Raw genomic sequence first — 18977 nt, 5'->3', positions numbered from 1 at the left:
CCTTCCACAGGTATGAAATTATCATTACCAACCTCAGTTGAAGTACATACTACAAAAACCTGGAAGCAGTAGGCTTTATGTTGTGCTTTAACTTGCTGTAAATTAAAGGGATAGATCAGCCAAAAATGAAAATTCTGTTATCATTTCAATGGAATTCTCTACACACTAAGTATGTATATATATATAGTTAAAAATAAAATTTATATTTATCTAATGTGTGAATAAGATTGGTATAGAAGGATTATTGGAGCATGTTTTACAAGAATATACAATTTTAGTCTTTGTATTTAAAAATGTCACATAATTTTATCACACTTGTTCTTATTGGTGAAATTTACTGATATTATTTAAGTGAAATTAGTTTTTAAGTAAATCTTACACCAATTTATTTTTCAATGCATTTATACAATTAAAGTCAGTGTGTCAAATGTTGTTTTGGACTTTCATTATATGGACAAAATCAGTTAAAAATCCTACAGGATTTTCATGTTTTGGTGAACTACCCCTTTAAGTGTTTGCTTGTGTGCTTGTTTCTGATATATGCTAGATTTCATGAAATTATATCAGATATTCTATATGCATTGCTAGTTCTTTTCAAATCCTTTTTTTTTATTGGTTGTTGCTGGGTTAGGTGATCGGCTGACCTCATTCTTTCCAGGTTCCTCTTAAAATGATCAGACACATCAAAGAGAGCGTCACTGCTTCCAGCTCTGAATTCATGATCATTCAGATGACATGTTTATATGAATAATGAGCAGAATAATAATTTATTAATTGCATATGAAAATAAGGACAGTATATATCTTTATTGTTTCCCCATTATAATTAACATGAGATTCTTTGTAGACCATCATGATGATATAAGTTATTCATTTCTTAGGTAACAGATTAAGCAGAATATATTTAGTTTACTTTTCTGGCTCTTCCTGTTTTTCTGCTCAAGTCTCACTTAATATTCTAATTTTGCACTCAAAGTGTGATTGCACCTGAATGTGTGTGTGTGTGTGTGTGTGGATAAGAGTGCCTGAGAGTGAGTGTGTGTATGTGGGTTTAGATAGCTATAATAATTCATTTTATTGTATATGTTTTATTTTAAAAATGCTAAGAGATCTATTTTAAAGGTGGGATTATGCTTGTTTAAGAATATATATATATATATATATATATATATATATATATATATATATATATATAGAGAGAGAGAGAGAGAGAGAGAGAGAGATAGAGAGAGAGAGAGAGAGAGAGAGAGAGAGAGAGAGAGAGAGAGAGAGAGAGAGAGAGAGTAAGTATGTCCCCATTTATAGCTGAGTAAATGTTTAAGTCTGTGTGTTTGTGGATGAATATCTGTAAATGATGCTGATGTCTTATTTTTCTTTCTGCAGAACCGCATGCACGAGTCCTTGAAGCTGTTTGACAGCATCTGCAACAGCAAATGGTTCTCAAACACCTCCATCATTCTCTTTCTCAACAAGAAGGACATATTTGAGGAGAAAATTAAGAAATCTCCCTTAAGTATCTGCTTCCCAGAGTATACAGGTAAACTACTCTGGCGTTAAGTAATACGAGCAAAGGAAGAAAGGACAGATAGGATGAAAAGACAAAATAATTGAGGCAAGGATTGAAGAAAGACATTCTCTCCAGATGCCAATTAGCACAATAAATATTCAGGAAAAGAACCATCCTGTTATGTGATTCCTTTCGGATGGATTCACACCCCTAATCTGGACAGCTTGCATTTCTGTATTCTCCAGCACTGAGAGGAAAACAGCCAAAACAGTCACTTGCTATTTTCCCTGCTCATTTTTATTTTGTAGCTCTGAGCTTTTCGTCTTCCTCCATAGCTGCTCTTAAACATTTCCTCACCCATTATACTGAATGATATATGGAAGACAGGCTGTACAAAAAAATCACAAATAAGTTTGAGAGACAGAAAGAAGTTTTCTGAGAATGTGCTGAGTAACTGTAGTCATAGAAAAATTGCCTAAAGAAATTTCTGCTCCCTGAGGAAATTTATCTTAGTGGGATAAATTGCCCCAAAAAAAAAATTCACAATTTTTTTCTGCTGTCTGACATTTTGATGGCTTTGAATGAGAACTGTTATGTATTTTATCTGTGTTAGTTAAAAGTAAGCATGACTCTTTTTTTTCAAGGGCATACTTTTTTTTCTGACATATCTGCAAAATCAGTTATTTTAATAAAAGGGATCGTATAGACTTCTGCACTTTATTTCAGAGAGCTAAAAAATTAGTACAAGGTATTCAGTCATATTAATAATATTAATTTTTATAATAATATTAATATTCCATAATATTAAAAAAATGTTTTTATTACTTTGTAAAAATAATAATAATAATAATAATATAATATGTGCAAACCTTTTTTATTATTATTTATTTTTTTATTTGAAAGTGTTCAGTTTTATATTTTTATTCTCTTTTTTATTATTCTTTCTTTATTCATCTGCTGCTTTTCCATCCTTACCTGACTCATCCTGTGCTGCAGGTTCAGACACGTTCATGGAAGCGGTGGGCTACATTCAGTCCCGGTACGAGAGTAAGATCAAGTCGGTCGACAAGGAGATCTACTCTCACATCACCTGTGCTACAGACACAGACAACATTCAGTTTGTCTTCGACGCTGTCACCGATGTCATCATCGGTAACAACCTGCGCTTCACTGGCCTCTACTAACCTTCAGTGATACCCAGCTCTTTCACAACCCCTAAATACAGTGGCAACTGTTGTCAGATATGTGACATTTTGTCTTTGTTTTATACTTTTAAACGGCTCCAGTTGTGTCCATCAGTGATGGCCTTAAGGTGAGAACTAACTCAAATCTTTGAAAATTCTCACAGAGCTGTTCTTTAATTTATGTGGTAAATTTAAAGCGTAGGTCTGAACTCAACTATTAAATTTGGTACATTTGTTACAAATGTGCTTTGAATGTCCTTCTTGACATGTTCCTGATGTGTTAGAGAGAGGTCAGGAGATACTTTGAGTAAAAATTGGTGCCAAATTGGTCCACTACTTCCCACTTATTTCTGTTATAACTTGTAAAGTCAGACATATTATTTTGTCCTTATTAAACAGTATGCAGATAAATAATTAGAGATTCAATAAAGTTGTGTGGCAATTTTTCTAAATTCCAGTGACTATGTAAGTGGCACTATAATCATGTTCTATATACATTGTATTATTTTCAAATGAATGCATTATGTGATATGAATTTCAGTGAATAATCACTAGCTGGCTCATATTACATGTGTTCTGAGTTGGCAGCATTCTCAGAGTGTTGATGAAACACTAGGCTTGACATTTACAGTACTTGGCATTTAGAAGAGAGTGCAAATGTCCGATGCCCTGAGCCAGACCACAAAAATGTTAGCCTCTTAGCATCCTAAAAAACAACCGGAGGACGTGTTACTCCAATATAGAATTGGAGACAACCAGGACATTCCAATGATACAAAAGTTTTGCATTTTGTTGAGACTAAGCTGATTTATGAAGAGAGAATAACTAGATTTAGATAACATATCAGATGCATATATATATATCTGCTGTATATTACAATTTTGGGTCAGTAAGATTTTTTTTTTTTTTTTTTTTTTACAATGGCTGCATTTATTTGATCAAAAATAAAGGCATTCATTTTAATATTTATTTAACTTTTCTATTTGAATATTTTTTAAATGTAAGTTATAACTGTGATGGAAAAGCCACAATTTCAGCAGCCAATATTCTAGTCTTCAATGTCACATGATCCTTCAGAAATCATTCTAATATGCTGATATGGTGCTCAAGAATCAAGAACCGTGATACATTTTTCATTATTCTTTAATGAATATAGAGTTCAAAGAATAGTACTTGTTTGAAATAGAATTTGTTGCAGTGTAAAAATCTTTACAATCACTTTTGATCAGTTTAATGCATCGTTGCATAAAAGTATTAATTCCTTAAAATAAAATAAAACTGACCCAAACTTTTGAAAGGTGTACTACACACACATGCAACAACTGGAGTAATATGCTTCATATTAGTATGATTGAAGTAATAGAATCACAAAGCTTTCTCACTACACATTGTCTGCTTTTTCGCTTGTAAGTCAGTATATTATATACTATTTTGCTTAATTGCTGGGCATAGTACGCAGTAGTCATATTAGGGCCAGAACAGTTCTAATCGAATGTAACAAGTACTAAATGGACCAGAGCTGAAAAGACTACTTGGTCTGATGAGCTGTTGCTTTCTCAAGAATAAGCAGATATGGGCCTTGCATTCAACTGAGACCTTGACAATTAGGCCTGCATTGAGTCTCTGTCAATGTGAATATACAGATCTGTAATTGACAATAATTCACAGTGCCATATATGTTTTGGATGTTTGCTGCTATATGTGTACAGTGCTTTTTAATGTTCATCTCTCCATAGGATCACTTTAGTCAGTGTGTGGATTATACAGTGATCAGGTTGACATATAAATGATTTTTGACCTTTTTTATGTCTGATGAAAGGTATTTTTAATCTTGTGCAACACAAATTGTATTTTGGCACCAGAAGCACAGCATGACTAAATTATCCAAAAGACCCCGTTGAGTCCTAATTATTTATTTATTTTAATTTTATTTTAATGAGTCTCCCTCAGCCTTTCGCTGAACTTTGAGAGGTTCATGCTTCATAATATACACCCTGACTTAAGTAAAACATATTTTCTGACCTTTAAACCTCAATCATTTATTAGCCACTGTTAATCTATGAGAAATATAACTGAATTTAATAATTTGCTTCAGACAGCCAAGAGACAGTGATTCCTTTTATAAACCGAAAAGTTAAAACCGTAACTGCACAATTTAATTAACTAAATCATGTACTGTCTGAAGGTTTCCTTGATGTTTGCATTGTGCCAACTATGAACAGTTAATGTGTTATTATAAGGCCATCGTCAGTACTACTAAGGAACTTTCAGCCATTGTTCAGGTCCATTATTTGTCAGTTTACACACACTTAGAGATTATATAGCTGCATAGTGGCTTTCTTCCTAGAAGCCAAACAAAAAGTGTAAAGGGAAACAGTTTCATTTTTAGTCATTTGACCTTTATCCCAGTTTGATGGGCCATAAAATTTGGATTATTATTTTAAAGGATTATGAGTAATGAGACGGGTGGCTTCTGTACATCAATTGTCAGCTCAGACACACGGCTAATTAGGTCAGTGGCCAAGGTAAAGAAACGTTGCTGAGGGACAAAGGCCAATTTGTTCGCTGGCTTGAAGCCATAGTACAAATAACTGTTGGTGATGTATCCAGACTCCTTTCATCAGACTGACTAATGTGATAAGTTCAAGCGGTACATTTTGCTAATGTGGCACAATTTACTTGAAATGGCACTTAAATTTGAAATAGTGAGTTCCATTGTAGTGTTTAATTCATATTTGATTCTAATTAAATACATTAGGACCCAGCAGATGGGAGCCATGCTCTCCCATCACACATATTACTGCAATGTCACCGTCCATCACTTTTTATTTGTTTGTTATTGTCAAACTGCTGTAATTATTGTTTGTATGTGTGTCCCACTGCTGTGATTATTTATTGAACAATGGCTGTCTATTTATATGACATGAATGAATAAAATACTCATGGATTTCTGGTGTGTGGTGCTCATTTTTAAGTCCTGCATCTTCTGCAAGTAAACACAGATTTTGAGTGCTGTTTAGATTATTTTCTCTGCGTAATTATAATATTTGTGGTGAATCATCACTACTGGAGTGGAGCAGATATGAATAGTTTCACCAAACTGTCACCAAGAATTTGAAATCACATTGCTAATGTAGGTTGAAACAATCGTTTCTTTCTTGGTCATCAGTTGATGTTTTGCTTTTTATGGGCTTCAGCTTCTGTAGTTGCTTATCTTGACTCTTGCTGTATGTATTTTTCAACTAAATGTTTCTGTTCTTCTGTCTGCCTCTTTTTCTCTATCTATCCTCCATTCTGGTTTCTTCTCCTCTTGCAGAATCGCATGCACGAGTCTCTTATGCTGTTCGATTCCATCTGTAACAACAAATTCTTCATTGACACTTCCATCATTCTCTTCCTCAACAAGAAAGACCTTTTTGCTGAAAAGATCAAGAAATCTCCCCTAAGTATCTGTTTCCCTGAATACACAGGTAAGAATGATTCCTGTAGTTAAGAAGCCTATGGAAATGTAAATTTTTTAACTCTCTTAACACAGAAGGATGCTTCTGATTAGTCAGGTCAGGGGTAGTGATGTCGGAGGCCCATTAGTTTGGGTTCACAGTATGAACACTAGACTTTAAAGGCACTGTAATATGGGAGATAAAGGATGGAGCAGTGCTGTTGATAGCCGAAGCTGAATCTTGCGTGTGAAGTCATGTAAAATGTAGGAACAGAGAGATGTCTCGAGGTCTGTCAAACTCTCTTCCAGGAAAATACAATTCACTGCCTCCGTTGGACCCATTTCTGGGTTGCTTTCATATACAGTTGCCCGAAAAAGCATTTGGAGACTCTAGTAACACTTAAAAATGTATTTGCATTATAAAGTACACAAAAATATCCAACTAAAGTTATTTCTTAAAAAAAAAATCACACTTTTGAAGCAGAAATGTTAATTAATTATAGAATATTAATTAATTCCACTAAATGTTTAATAATATTAATTAAATAATTAGAAATTAATGTAATGTTAGCAGTATTTTTAAAACAAAAATATTTGGACAAATACATTGTATGTAATTAATAAATAAATAAATTATAATCAACATAAAATAAATGGATTGAATATAATAATAAATTGTTAATGAAATAAATTATTAAATAAATAATATATACAGGTGCTTCCCAATGAATTAGAATGTCAAGGAAAAGTTCATTTATTTCAGTAATTCAACTCAAATTGTGAAATTTATGTATTAAATTCAATGCACACAGACTGAAGTAGTCTAAGTCTTTGGTTCTTTTAATTGTGATGATTTTGGCTCACATTTAACAAAAACCCACCAATTCACGATCTCAACAAATTAGAACAAGATGACATGCCAATCAGCTAATCAACTCAAAACACCTGCAAAGGTTTCCTGAGCCTTCAAAATGGTCTCTGACGATCATTGACACCCTTCACAAGGAGCAGGCACGTGCACACATAGACATGAAAGGGGGCTTGAGCACCTGCCCTTTTTATTCCTGGAGAGAAAGTGCCCTTTTTTCTGGTATGCTTTTTTTTTTTTTTTGAAAAATAATATATATTTCTGTTTGCACACAGCTTCCCTGTCAAACAAATATATTTATTGAAATATAGTATCTAAATATCAGGTCAGGAGTTCTGAAGCGCTCCCTCTCCCCCCGATTGTTAAAGCCGATTGTATTGCTTCCGCTAAAGAAAATAGTCCGCTCCGTCTCTACGGTTAGAATCCTGTGAGTCCATAGCAACGCTCTGTTTTTCATGGCAACGGTCTGTTATACTCCGCACAGTGGTCTGTTGGTTATAACAGACCGCATTCTACATTGGAATTCAACCAAGCCATGTAATAAAATAAGTTAATAAAATAAGCATATATCACCACCAGGTGATATGCTTTAGTTATTTTGTTTATCCTATTTCCCTGCATTTCCCTGTCAATTAGATGAAAATGTGCGCATTTTAACTACGCCTAATTTGCATACAGAACGTCCCCAGTTATTGACTTACATCAAGAGTCTTCCCCCCTGAAATTTAGAAATCTAAATTGATGAATTAAGAAGAAATCTACAGATGCAAACAGATGGAGGATACACTCTAAAAAATGTAGTAAATCTGAGTAACTGCATCTGGTACATTAAATAAATAAAACTGAGTAGAAATAAGTTAACATTAAACTTTAAAAATAACAATATTTATAGATTAACTATTTAAGTAATTTAACTTTTTTTATTTCCTCGAAACCTTTATAAAATAGTATTCCATACCACCACAAATACATACATAACATTGGCTTTTATTGAATTTTTACTCAATTATTTTGGTAAGTTTAATTTTAAAGTGTTATGTATTCTGATAACACCAAAATAATTAAAACGATGTAGTGCCTTGTGCAAAAATAAACAAATTATTAGTAAAACACGCCCCTCTGTTTGATGCAGTTATTTAGGTTATTCTAAATATGAAGAGGTCAGATGAAAAATCATCTAAGTGCCATCTGAAATTTCCTTCAATAATGATCATTTTTATCAAGCTTGTATGTTTATGTTCACTTATTTCACATTACTGGCAATGAAAATTACCTATTAATTGTCATTTAAGTTAAATTACTGAACTTAAATACGAGCTTGAAAAAAAAAGCTCATAAGAAAATTTCAGATGGCACTTAGAGGCTTTTGCATCTGAACTCTTCATATATACTTGAAACTAGTAGCATAGAAAATGTTTTCAAAACATGCACATTGTGGAATGGTTTCCTTTGCTGCTCTAAAAACCTAGTGAATACTAAGGAGACCATGGTTTCTGTGAACTGATTATTTTGTAGACATATTTTGAAAATGAAACAATTGCGTGAGTTTGAGGAAGATAAAATTAATTAACTTTTTAAATTATTTTTTTTTTAAAGGAAGTCAGAGTTGCGTTAATATATATATATATATATATATATATATATATATATATATATTTTTTTTTTTGCTTAAAAAAAAAAAAAAAACTAATTATGAGAAGTGCCCTTTATTTCACTTGAGCCCCTGCCCCTCAAAATGTCTGTGCTCGTCCCTGACAAGGAGTGTAAGTCACAAAAATGTCCATTGCCAATAAGCTGGCAGTTCACAGAGTGCTGTATCCAAGCATGCTAACAGAAAGTTGAGTGGAACGAAAAAGTGTGGAAGAAAAAGATGCACAGCCAACCAAGAACTTCACAAGGAATGGACTGAGGCTGGGGTCAAGGCATCAAGAGCCACCACACACAGAAGTGTCAAGGAATTTGGCTACAGTTGTCGTATTCTTCGTACCACAGACAACATCAGAGGCATCTTATCTGGGCTAAGGAGAAGAAGAAATGGACTGTTGCCATTGGTCCAAAGTCCTTTTTTTCAGATGATAGCAAGTTTTGTATTTCATTTAAAATCCAAGGTCCTAGAGTCTGGAAGAAGGTTGGAGAAGCTCATGTCCCAAGTTGCTTGAAGTCCAGTGTTAAGTTTCCACAGTCTGTGATGATTTGGGGTGCAATGTCATCTGCTGGTGTTGGGCCATTGTGTTTTTTGAAAACCAAAGTCACTGCACCTGTTTACCAAGAAACCTGGAGCACTTCATGCTTCCTTATGCTTTTTGAAAATGCTGATTTCATTTTCCAGGAGGATTTAGCACCTACCAACACTGCCAAAAGCACCAAAAGTTAGTTAAATGACCATGGTGTTGGGGTGCTTGACTGGCCAGCAATCTCACAAGACCTGAACCCCATAAAGAATCTATGGGGTATTGTCAAGAGGAAAATGAGAAACAAGAGACCAAAAAATAAAGATGAGCTGAATGCCACTGTCAAAGAAACCTGGGCTTCCATACCACCTCAGCAGTTTCACAAACTGATTACCTCCATGCCATGCCAAATTGAGGCAGTAGTTAAAGCAAAAGGAGCCCCTACCAAGTATTGAGTACATGTACAGTAAATTAACATACATTCCAGAAGGCCTACAATTCACTAAATGTTTTTTTTTAAAATTGGTTTTATGAAGTATTCTAATTTGCTGAGACAGTGAATTGGTATGTTTTTGTTAAATGTGAGCCAAAATCATCACAATTAAAAGTGACAAAGACTTAAACTACTTCAGTCTGTGTGCACTGAATTTATTTAGTACATTCATTTTACAATTTGAGTTGAACTACTGAAATAAATACACTTTTCCTTGACATTCTAATTTATTGAGAAGCACCTGTAATATCTCATTATCTATTATCTATATATTCTATATAATATTTTGACAATGACATTGTTCAACATTTATTATTTATATTTTGGTTAGAATTAAGACAAGTAGTTGCACTATTATAATATATGTATTAAATGTATAGTATATGTATAAACTACTAAATTAATAAACAATATACAGCATCTTAGCATCTTGATATTTTGTTCAAAAGACAAGATTTCAGCAATTACAATATTTGTAATTAAATTAGTAAATTAATTGTTATGAGCTAATAAGTGAATTATTAAATGTAACTATAAGTTGATAAATGCAATATCTCAACATCTTGATATATTGTTCAGTGTTGTTTGTGTCCATAATTAATAAGATAAAGTCAATCTGTGGTTATTCTACTAGGACATCTAAGAAAAGCATTGTCTAGTATTACATGAATGCAAATGTCCTTTCTAAAGCAATGACATTTTAAGTGTGACTGTAAATGGTCTCATACATAACCAAGATACAGCAGCATTTCAATGAGACACTTCCTTCATAAGGAGCCAAGTTAAAGAATGCATGGCTTTTAGAGAACAGAAGAGAAGGGACATTTATGAATGTCAGAAGTCACCAAGGTCATTTTATATATTGGGTTAATGAGCATTTTGAGTGACAAGTACAAAGCTGATTTGAAGATCAGAGTAACACTTTTATGCCATTTTTAATTTTGGCATAATATCAGAACCTTTTTCTCTCACATACTCATTTGATGTCTGTGTCCCTCCGTAGGTCCAAACACCTATGACGATGCAGCTGCTTACATCCAAGCACAATTTGAAAGCAAGAACCGCTCACCTAATAAGGAGATCTACTGTCACTTGACCTGTGCCACGGATACAGGAAACATCCAGGTGGTGTTCGATGCCGTGACCGACATCATCATCGCCAACAACCTGCGAGGCTGTGGCTTGTACTGAGGCCCGCCCCCTCCCTCTCGAGCCACTTCTTTGGAAATGATTATTATTGAAAATGCAAGTTGGTAAATAATGATAACGATAATTTTAAAATAGGCATATACAAATATATAAATATATTATATATATATATACGAAATGTTTTTAGTTTGTCTTTCAAAGAGCTGCCAACAGAACTGATTTCTTATAGAAACCCAGCCTTTATGGTTTTAGAACAAAGTTGGGACCTTTTTTTGTGGTGTTTTTGTTTTTCTTTGCTGTTGTATGTTTCGTTCTCCCCCGTTTTCCACTGTGTCTTTATCATTTTAACTAAACAACCCTCCTTTTTTTTTTTTTTATAAATGTCTTTCTTTGACTATATTTTTTATGTTTTATGTCATTGTATGTATATTTATTACACAAATATCAGTCAGGGGGATGACCTGTACATGTTTGCCTGGCTATATGAATTTACTTTGACGATAACATGAAGTTAGCTAAATCCACGGTTATGCTAGTCTTGAACACTACAGTTCAAGTCAGTTGTGGCGTGTCCTTGTTTCGGCTTTTTAATCACTGTAGTACCGTTCCATATCATAGAAAATGGAATCACCCAGGCTTTTCTTACATTTCGTCTCTACCCATCGCTTCCATAATTCAGCTGTCTGGGGAAGGGCCTGGGCCGCTTGACATGTGACCCCAGGTCTGTCGAACCAGTACGATGATTGCAAGTGTCATATCAGTGCCAACCTTCTGAGAATGACGTGACTGGGAACAGTACTAGAAACACTAGGTCACTGTTATAAGAACTTATTAACATTTGTCTTGTGAGAAACTTTTACTTTTGTATTGTTGTTGATTAATTTATTAATTTATTTATTGATCATCTGTCCCACGCACTTTCTTTCTACTTACTCCACTTCGTCCATTCTTCTACCTCTCGTCAGTTGTCACCATTCCCTCCTCATTCCTTCTTCTCCCCAGGTTTCTTCCTGTTTTAGTTGGCTGGGTAATGGAGTCCCCGTCACTGATAGCATGACCCCCTCAGCCTTTGTATAAAGAAACAGCTAACTGCTTCACATAGCTAATGGTGTGAAAAGAAAGAATAAAACACAAAATAAAAAGAACAAAAAAAAGAGGAAAAAAAAGAAAACACTGAAAAGACAGACACAGCAAAAAAGAATGGGCATCATGTGGGTGGGGTTACAGGGTGGGCGGGTAGATGTGGGGCTCAGGGAAACGATGTGGAGGCTTGCAGATGAAGGTCACTGGGCTGTCAGTCTTTGTAGAAAGCTGTAGATCCTCCAATTCTAGAATCCTTACGAGTAGAGATAATTGATAAAGAAAAAAAAAGGATGACAATAATATCAGACAATGACGACAATGAAGATGATAACACCAATATCAATGATTATTCTGTAATATTATTAAAGGTATATTTCTTGTGCTTTGTAGCTACAGAACTTTTTTCCCCCTCTCTCCCCCTTTTTTTAAAAAAAAAAGAATTTTGCAAGGGTTCCTGTGATCCACTCTTGAAACGTTCTTACTGACTTACCCATGTTGATGTTGATGAACTGTACCGATTCTTTTTGCCTGTTCGCCCTGCATTGCAATGTCTTTACTTAGCCTGAATTGCAGTATATGTATTGATTTTGTTATTTTTTTCGTTCGATCGAATCACTTTTTGGTGGCACGGCTCTGCCCCCGGTGCTGGAGAGGGTGGGGCTGTGCACAGCTGTACAGATTCATGCGCTTTCTCTTGGTTTTTTGGGAATTGTACTCAAACACCTTCCAGGTCTGCATAGAAAAGCACAGCTCTCACCTATCACATGTAGATTTGGAAAGATGTATCTCTCCTCCCTCTCTGCCTTCTCAGTTTGAAATTTAAAGAAAAAGAGAAAAAAAAACTGTACAATTACCTTCACCACTGTTGATTTTGATTCTCCTTCCCTTCTTTTTTTAATCCTTTCTTTTTCTCTCCAAGTGAATGCTTTTGTGCTGCTTTTTCTCCCTCTTCTTTAGTGAATGGTTGTTCTTTCATGTGGGATGTTCGTGCTGGAAAACCAATCGAATGTAGTGTTTACATTAAAAGCCACAGTTTTCATGACTACAACCTGGAGCTTTTTACTTTTGATTGATAATCATTCCACTATTAATCTGCTTTGTCGTTTATATATTTTGCTGATTACTCAAATGAATGAGGCCTCCAAGATGGCTTATGACTCAGATGAAACAATACAGATACCAACAGAGATTAGTTAGTGTAAACGATGATTCAAGGTAAATTTATCCACCATTAATGCAGTACTAAAATTACAGACATTATTCACGATTAAATGTAAGGTGATCTGTTTTAATTCAACCTCTTCACCACTGTGTGCTATATTTACTATAAAAACTGTCAACATATTATTATGCAATATACAGTGGGTGAAATATTTATTTGACCCCCTGCTGATTTTCTAAGTTTGCCCACTTACAAAGAAATGAAGGGTCTGTAATTTTTATGGTAGGTTTATTTTAATCTATAGAGACAAAATACCAACCAAAAAATACAGAAAAAATACCCACATTATATAAAGGTTAGAAATTGATTTGCATTTCAGTGAGTGAAATAAGTATTTGATCCCCAAGCAAAACACGACTTAGTACTTGGTGTAGGAAACCTTGTTGGCAAGCACAGAGGTTCTTTCTTTGCAGACGTTCTTTGCAGTTGGTCACGAGCTTTGCACACATTTTTGGGGGATTTTGGTCCACTCCTCTTTACAGATCCTCTCTAAATCCTTAAAGTTTCTTGGCTACTGTTTGGCAACTTGAAGTTTCAGCTCTCTCCACAGATTTTCTATAGGATTGAGGTCTCCATGACCTTAATGCTTCTCTTGTGCCACTCCTTTGTTGCCTTGGTGGTATGTTTTGGGTCATTGTAATCCTTGAAGACTTATCCATGACCCATCTTCATTGTTCTGGTTGAGGGAAGATTTGAAAGTACATGGCCCCGTTCATTTGCCCCTCAATGCGGTGAAGTCGTCCTGTACCGTTAGCAGAAAAACAGCCCCAAAGCGTAATGTTTCCACCTCTGTGCTTGACTGTAGTGATGGTATTCTCTGGGTCACAGTAAGCAATTCTCTCCCTACAAACACAGCGAGTCAAGTTAACTGCCTTGAGATCAATAACAAGCTCCTCCCATGTATTTCTGGGCTGATGCCTCCCCTTTCTCATGATTATCCTTACCCCATGAAGCAAGATCTACCACGGAGCTCCAAACCAAGGCCAAATGATGGTTGTTTTGTATTTTTTTCCATTTCCAAATCACCGTGCCAACAGTTGTCTCCTTCTCACCAAGCTTCTTGCTTATGGCCTTGTAGCCCATTCAAGCCTTGTGCAGATCTATAGTCTTGTCTATGACATCCTTTGAGGGGTCTTTGGTCTTGCCCATGGTGGTTGGAGAGGTTGGAATGGAAGATTCCGATTGTGCGGACAGGAAGGTGTCTTACACACCTAATAAACTGACATTAGGAGTAACTTCTTACTAATCTGTGTTCCACATTACCAATCTGTGTGAACCAGAATTCTTGCTGGTTGGTAGGGGATCAAATACTTATTTCACTCACCGAAATGCAAATCAATTTCTATCATTTATATAATGTTTTTTCCTGGATGTTTTGGTTGGTATTCTGTCTCTAATCATTAAAATGAACCTTTTCTTTGTAAGTGGGCAAACTTACAAAATCAGCAGTGGGTCAAATAAGTATTTCCCCAACTGTAGGGGACATGGAAGAAGTACGCTTGAATCCCAAGGGAAATAATTATGTCTTAATGTGCCTCTTAAGTGTGTCTTCAGCCAGACGGTCTTGGAGAGGGAAGAAGGAGATGCTCAGTCACTCTACCACAGCTTCAAAAGAGGAAGCACCACTTTGTGTCAGTCTGATTGGATGATAATTGCAATGAGAGCTTCAAATATGGAAAGAGAGGGAGAGAAAATGAGAGGAAGAGTTTGTGTGTGGGTTAAGACAGGATGAAATGTAGACTATGATGGGAAACTGCAGATGTAATTGGTGTCGACTCCATCCACCCAACTCAACACAAAGGCTTTATATAGCTACAGTGAAGAAGCACTCTGCCTCAATGATACCTATCTAACTATGTTTATATATATATCACAATATATATATATCACAATAAACATGATCTGGTGTTCTCAACTTACTAAGGGGTTTGTGAAGGTGAGGCAGAATTCAGGTTCAGAGACTAGATGGCGGAGATCCCTCAACGCTCCCTTCATGGACCCACGAAGACACCAGCGTGCAAGCATGGGGCAAAGACACAGGCCTCCCTATTCCTATGATGGCAAAGCTGAAATTTTTACAGTAATTATTCCAGTCTTCAGTGTCACATGATCCTTCAGAAATCATTCTAATATGCTGATTTTGAACAGCCTTTATCTTTATTAATTTGAACAGTAGTGTGTATATATTAATATATATTATTTGCATATTACTAGCTACAATATATATTCATATTTTACCTCATCGAACAACATGCCTTAATTGATGGCATTAAGGCAACAGAAAAAGAGAGGAAAAAGATGAAGAGAACAGATGATGACAGGTGGATCACAAAGGAAAGTTGTCCTTCACCCTCTTCTGGTAATGACAGGTATAGCTTCCTTTTATATATATTTATACTGTATATTTTGACTTGCATAGAAATAACACCCATCAGAACAAGCTCAAAGCTTAAATCAGTAGTTTAGACTGTGCCAGGCTCATAGGGGCCACCAAAAGGCCTACTGCATAACTGCTAAATAGCAATGAAGAATTCAGTGTAATTATGATCAATTAAATATTTAAATTGTTTCCATTAGATTAAATTGTGTCCAACAACATTTAAAAACATTTAAATTTTAGCTGCTGCACACTATCAGTCACACTAACTGCCACTAATTCATTAACTGGATTACACGGACACTGTGAGTAACCATAAAATAAAATGACTGGATTCTATTTGAACACTGCTCTTTGCAAGCTCAAGTCACATTATCTGAGTATCACTATAGTTGCCAGTATTGCTCACTGTGATGTTAAAATATTTTTGTCTTGTAACCATACGATGAGTCAGTGTAGTGTCTTGGTACGCCCTAAAATTCAATCCCAGGACCCTGTCCCTGTCAGCTATTTTTTTTTCACAAACACACACACACACACACACACACAAAGTTATTTATAGTGCAGCACCATCTTCTGTCTATTGCTAGGAGACGGCCCATTGCAGATCTCCTCGGCATGCAAAACCTAATGCTTTCATCACTGCTAGTTATATATTTTATCACAAACTTTACAGTGTGAATTTGTTATTTCACACAGCATAAAACCCTTCAGTCTCTGCATGGGCACAATGCAGTTATTCAAAATAGGTTCTTCTGTTCCAAACACATTATGCATCAAGCTGACAACCTGCAATGGTAATAATGGACATTGTGCTAAAGAAAGTGAGAGAGTGTAAGAGAAAAGGGAAGTGGTTTATTTGTGTGTTGATGGTGAGTAACGAGAAGGCCGCTGATTAAATTTCTGTTACAAAGGTCAAGATTTCAAAGCCACTGTTGCCATGGAAACTGTTTACTCCTGTGTCCCCTCACTGCTGGGATGGTGCTGTCTGTTCAGTGCGGTTTACTTGTTTCTCTCGCAATGACACCTCTGGACTCTCTGTAATGAGAAAGCAAATGGCGTAATCTTTGAATTCCGTCCTTGAAAAGAGGACATAGATAAATAGAAAGACATAGGCTTTATCTCAATGATTATGAGGTTCTGTATAAATCAAAAGTCCAGTTACACAAAAATGTTTCCTCCAGATATTGTACATCATGTATATTTATATATTTTATTTATTATAATGATTTTGGTCAGAGCAATAGTGTAATTTTTGCTACCATTTTTGATGCTTTACTTTTTTGCTGTTTCATAATTTGATAGATAGATAGATAGATAGATAGATAGATAGATATATATATAGATAGATAGATAGATAGATAGATAGATAGATAGATAGATAGTTTTAACAGATGATTTTATTCATGTAGTTGTATGAAAATGACAATGAGCACAATGAGCAATAGAAAACACGCGATCAAGCCTTACTAAGGGGTTTGTGAAGGTGAGGCAGAATTCAGGTTCAGAGACTAGATGGCGGAGATCCCTCAACGCTCCCTTCATGGACCCACGAAGACACCAGCGTGCAAGCATGGGGCAAAGACACAGGCCTCCCTATTCCTATGATGGCAAAGCTGAAATTTTTACAGTAATTATTCCAGTCTTCAGTGTCACATGATCCTTCAGAAATCATTCTAATATGCTGATTTTGAACAGCCTTTATCTTTATTAATTTGAACAGTAGTGTGTATATATTAATATATATTATTTGCATATTACTAGCTACAATATATATTCATATTTTACCTCATCGAACAACATGCCTTAATTGATGGCATTAAGGCAACAGAAAAAGAGAGGAAAAAGATGAAGAGAACAGATGATGACAGGTGGATCACAAAGGAAAGTTGTCCTTCACCCTCTTCTGGTAATGACAGGTATAGCTTCCTTTTATATATATTTATACTGTATATTTTGACTTGCATAGAAATAACACCCATCAGAACAAGCTCAAAGCTTAAATCAGTAGTTTAGACTGTGCCAGGCTCATAGGGGCCACCAAAAGGCCTACTGCATAACTGCTAAATAGCAATGAAGAATTCAGTGTAATTATGATCAATTAAATATTTAAATTGTTTCCATTAGATTAAATTGTGTCCAACAACATTTAAAAACATTTAAATTTTAGCTGCTGCACACTATCAGTCACACTAACTGCCACTAATTCATTAACTGGATTACAAGGACACTGTGAGTAACCATAAAATAAAATGACTGGATTCTATTTGAACACTGCTCTTTGCAAGCTCAAGTCACATTATCTGAGTATCACTATAGTTGCCAGTATTGCTCACTGTGATGTTAAAATATTTTTGTCTTGTAACCATACGATGAGTCAGTGTAGTGTCTTGGTACGCCCTAAAATTCAATCCCAGGACCCTGTCCCTGTCAGCTATTTTTTTTTCACAAACACACACACACACACACACACACAAAGTTATTTATAGTGCAGCACCATCTTCTGTCTGTTGCTAGGAGACGGCCCATTGCAGATCTCCTCGGCATGCAAAACCTAATGCTTTCATCACTGCTAGTTATATATTTTATCACAAACTTTACAGTGTGAATTTGTTATTTCACACAGCATAAAACCCTTCAGTCTCTGCATGGGCACAATGCAGTTATTCAAAATAGGTTCTTCTGTTCCAAACACATTATGCATCAAGCTGACAACCTGCAATGGTAATAATGGACATTGTGCTAAAGAAAGTGAGAGAGTGTAAGAGAAAAGGGAAGTGGTTTATTTGTGTGTTGATGGTGAGTAACGAGAAGGCCGCTGATTAAATTTCTGTTACAAAGGTCAAGATTTCAAAGCCACTGTTGCCATGGAAACTGTTTACTCCTGTGTCCCCTCACTGCTGGGATGGTGCTGTCTGTTCAGTGCGGTTTACTTGTTTCTCTCGCAATGACACCTCTGGACTCTCTGTAATGAGAAAGCAAATGGCGTAATCTTTGAATTCCGTCCTTGAAAAGAGGACATAGATAAATAGAAAGACATAGGCTTTATCTCAATGATTATGAGGTTCTGTATAAATCAAAAGTCCAGTTACACAAAAATGTTTCCTCCAGATATTGTACATCATGTATATTTATATATTTATATATTTTATTTATTATAATGATTTTGGTCAGAGCAATAGTGTAATTTTTGCTACCATTTTTGATGCTTTACTTTTTTGCTGTTTCATAATTTGATAGATAGATAGATAGATAGATAGATAGATAGATAGATAGATAGATAGATAGATAGATAGATAGATAGATATATAGATAGATAGATAGATAGATAGATAGATAGATAGATAGATAGATAGATAGATAGATAGATAGATAGATAGATAGATAGATAGATAGATAGATAGATAGATAGTTTTAACAGATGATTTTATTCATGTAGTTGTATGAAAATGACAATGAGCACAATGAGCAATAGAAAACACGCG

At 35.2% G+C, this 18977-nt stretch overlaps 1 protein-coding gene across 3 annotated transcripts in view; it reads left to right on the top strand.

The window, feature by feature from the left end:
- Positions 1-12941, top strand: part of LOC132156102 (guanine nucleotide-binding protein G(o) subunit alpha) — a 99644-nt gene extending 86703 nt beyond the window's left edge. Inside the window, exons 7-8 of one of the 3 annotated variants that reach the window (XM_059564961.1) lie at positions 1383-1536; positions 10665-12941. In XM_059564961.1, coding sequence (XP_059420944.1) covers positions 1383-1536; positions 10665-10852 — 342 coding nt within the window. In that variant the 3' untranslated portion in view covers positions 10853-12941. Of the gene's footprint in view, positions 1-1382; positions 1537-2502; positions 2773-6006; positions 6161-10664 lie in introns of those variants that run through there. The other 2 variants (XM_059564959.1, XM_059564960.1) reach the window with 2 other exon arrangements.
- The last annotated feature ends 6036 nt before the right edge of the window (positions 12942-18977 follow it).

This window comes from Carassius carassius, chromosome 13 (assembly GCF_963082965.1).
Source record: "Carassius carassius chromosome 13, fCarCar2.1, whole genome shotgun sequence".
Lineage (NCBI taxonomy): Eukaryota > Metazoa > Chordata > Actinopteri > Cypriniformes > Cyprinidae > Carassius > Carassius carassius.
Note: the sequence above shows the minus strand (reverse complement) of the source record. Positions and strands in the feature narration are given on the sequence as shown.